Source organism: Morone saxatilis, unplaced genomic scaffold, assembly GCF_004916995.1.
Source record: "Morone saxatilis isolate NCDOM2014 unplaced genomic scaffold, NCSU_SB_2.0 Contig24, whole genome shotgun sequence".
NCBI lineage: Eukaryota > Metazoa > Chordata > Actinopteri > Moronidae > Morone > Morone saxatilis.
Genome location: NW_023339807.1, coordinates 707,778 through 710,825, shown reverse-complemented (window position 1 = coordinate 710,825; position 3,048 = coordinate 707,778). Strand labels below are relative to the sequence as shown.

General features: G+C 44.0%; 1 protein-coding gene across 1 annotated transcript in view; it reads right to left on the bottom strand.

Annotated features, from left to right (window-relative positions):
* The window catches only part of bves (blood vessel epicardial substance), a 5,958-nt gene continuing 2,910 nt past the window's right edge, over nucleotides 1-3,048 (bottom strand). Inside the window, exons 2-6 of the mRNA XM_035672103.1 lie at nucleotides 2,057-2,213; nucleotides 1,419-1,606; nucleotides 813-921; nucleotides 470-637; nucleotides 1-354 (exon numbers count right to left, since the gene is read on the bottom strand). Of these exons, the coding sequence (XP_035527996.1) occupies nucleotides 16-354; nucleotides 470-637; nucleotides 813-921; nucleotides 1,419-1,606; nucleotides 2,057-2,213 (961 nt within the window). The 3' untranslated portion in view covers nucleotides 1-15. The remainder of the gene's footprint in view (nucleotides 355-469; nucleotides 638-812; nucleotides 922-1,418; nucleotides 1,607-2,056; nucleotides 2,214-3,048) is intronic.

Below are 3,048 nucleotides of genomic sequence, written 5' to 3'. Positions count from 1 at the left end.
TCTAGTGCAGTTAATTTATGTCTTGTTTGTTGGTGTTTTATGGGTGAATATATTGAACCTTTGAGGTAATAGGCCACATTTATGGTATACCATCAGAAAAATGTTATCTAATGCAATAAGCTCCATAGACAGGTCCCCTGCTGAAAGAACCCCATGATTACAGTGTCCTGGATACACATTAAAACGTCTCGCTGGGTGATAGTGTGACTTACGGAGCGATGATCCAGCGGACCCTCCACGTAGGATCTGGTTAAGGACGTCATCAGTGTCACTGGTGCTCGCCATGCTGTTCCTCATCTGCATCATAGACAGTTGCGAGCACAGGCTGGGCTGACGGTCCATCTTCTTCACAGCCTGAGACACATCCACATCATCATCAACACCAGCAGAGCAATAAACAAACAATACACAATAAACACAGTTGTGGCTGTCACACAGCATGATGTTGATGCTTTTGAGCTGGACCCACCTTGTCACTGAGCGTGGGGTCATTCAGAGAGTACAGTTTGTTGGTAATGTCTTTGCCAATGAGGTACCTGAACACCTCATTGAGGAAAGTGTCCGACTCCAGGAAGTAGGTCAGTCTCTCTCGAGACCAACACAGGAACTTACAGTTCTCCTCTGCCAATATGGTCACCTGTCAATCAAAAACAACAACATATTTTGAGAAATTACAATCTATCCAGGAAACAGGAAAATTATTTTGCTTGGCTTTTTATTTATTTAACCTTTAGGGACTTTTAATCCTTGTGGCAATTAAGCAATGGTGGCACAAATGGAGTTTGTTCATGTCTTTTGTCTAATCTTATTACCTGAAACTTCTCTCCTCTGTGCATTTCTGTGGACCTGTACTCTGGAGAGTCAATGAATGAGTTGGTGTAGATGTTGTGTAGGAAGTGGCCTCGGTATGAAACCTTCATCCTGTCACAGAGAAACTTCAGTGTCAAAACTCATCTTAAAAACAAAATGGCAATTTCTTCTGAGAGATTTTAAGCCTTAAATCCCAAATTACTCTCAGAATCTCTCAAAACTGTCTAACAATTTCCAAATTTATTATCCCAATTACTCCAAAAGTCCCAAGTTTATCATAAAATGATTCAAATAGTTCCAAATTTCCTGCAAAAGTCTTAAATTCACTCTCTATTCAAATAGTTCTCAAGTAGTTCAAATAGTTCACTCTCAAAATTATTCAAAAAGTTCCATATGTACTCTAAACATTATTCAAATAGTTGCAATCTAAAAAAATCACTGTGTTCCAAATTTAGCATCAAAATTACTCTTTGGCCATATTATAAACCTACATGAATGTTTGAAGTCCCAGCTGACACATGTTCCACAATAGGAATCAATCACTGAGACATATCTGTCACATAAAGGGTGGAGAAAGAGAACAGAGCTGCACCCAAACGCAAACATACTTTCCTTTGAGGAGAATGCTGAGGCGTTCGTCCACAGAGGTCTTGTCCTCTGCGGCATAAGCCTGGCCTTTCTTCAGGGTCTGGATGGTACAGAACTGTCCCGTGAGCCTCTGAAACAGAGCCTCCCGCACGTGGAGGGGCTCAAACATCCGCTTGTAGACCGAGCGCAGCTCCCTGTCGATCTTAATCTGAGAGAGCAGAGCCACAGCATGAACTCATCCTTCTAATAATCCCACATGAAAAACAACCTTGAATAATGCTGCTGTGGGCTGTGTGGTAACACATTCAAAGAGTTGGTGAATTGGCAAGCTGAGGGGGGCAGATGAGGGGGACAGGTCTCACGCTTATTATGAAAAGTCTTGGTCTGATTCTGTCAGCTCACTGGTGGTCCCTTACTTACACCAAATCCCATGGATTTTATCTGCATCTCATTACAATAAAGTAAGACCAAACCCAGGAGGATATGCTGCTTCCTACCGGAAACAGCCATAAAAAACTCAGCACTTAGCCTGAGCATGAATAAACATACTGTTCCCCAAACGCCTGGGGCCATATTTCTATGTGGTGAAACACTCGAATGGTCCAAATCCAAATCGATTGTTGGGATGTGAATGAGGACATACTGGTGTAGAACTCACCGGCCTGCGCTTGTACAGGAGAAAGAACAAGTGCATGAAGTTGACCACCAGAAACACCACGTTCCAAACCATCACATCCAGGTTGCACCTATACAGAGTCGCCCACACGATGAAAAGACCACATCCTGGCAGGGTGAAAGACATGGAGACAATATGTCTACCCACTTGATTCAAAGTCAGATTTCACAGTTTGATATCTCAGTCTAGTTTAAAGGTTATATGTATGAGAATTAAAACATTAATAAAGCAGCAAGCAACTATTCTCTATGATAAGATATAGTGGAGTCATGGTGTCACACTCCCTCTGCCTGTGCTGTGTCACAGCCTCTCTGTGGTTTGTTTCGTTAGCTGGTCTACTCCGTGTGCAGCTGAGTAGAGCGACTGAAACTGCTGTTTTTATCATCTACATCATACACATACATGCATGAATCAAGGATTTATTTCAGCCAAACCCGAGTTGGTGATTGTTGAATCGGTGGACAGACCCACAAAAACCGACAGGCCCCAATACCAACAGACTGCTCTGCAGCCTGTGTGTCCTGACACCTTCTATCAGAACGCAGCATTAACCTGTTTCAGCAGTTTGAGCTACAGTAGCTCGCTCCTTGTTGGATCGGACTACACAGGCCCAGCCTTCAACCCTCCCCACTTGATGATCCCCGCATGAAAGAAGCCTTTGCCACCCATGCGGGACCCCTGTCTCCGGCTCACTACTTTTCCTTCCTGGGGGGCACTTTTGATAGGTACTGACCCCCTGCAGACTGGGAACAGCCCCCACAAGGAGCTGCAGGTTTGGAGATGCTCTGACCGCAGTTGTCTAGCCATCACAATGTGGCGCCTTGTCAAACAGTCGCTCAAATCCTCACGCTGCCCATTTTTCCTGCTTCTCAACACCATCAACTTTGAGGACAAAATGTTCACTTGCTGCCTACATATATCCCACCCACGTGACAGGAGCCATGATAACCAGATAAATCCAGTGTGTATTCACA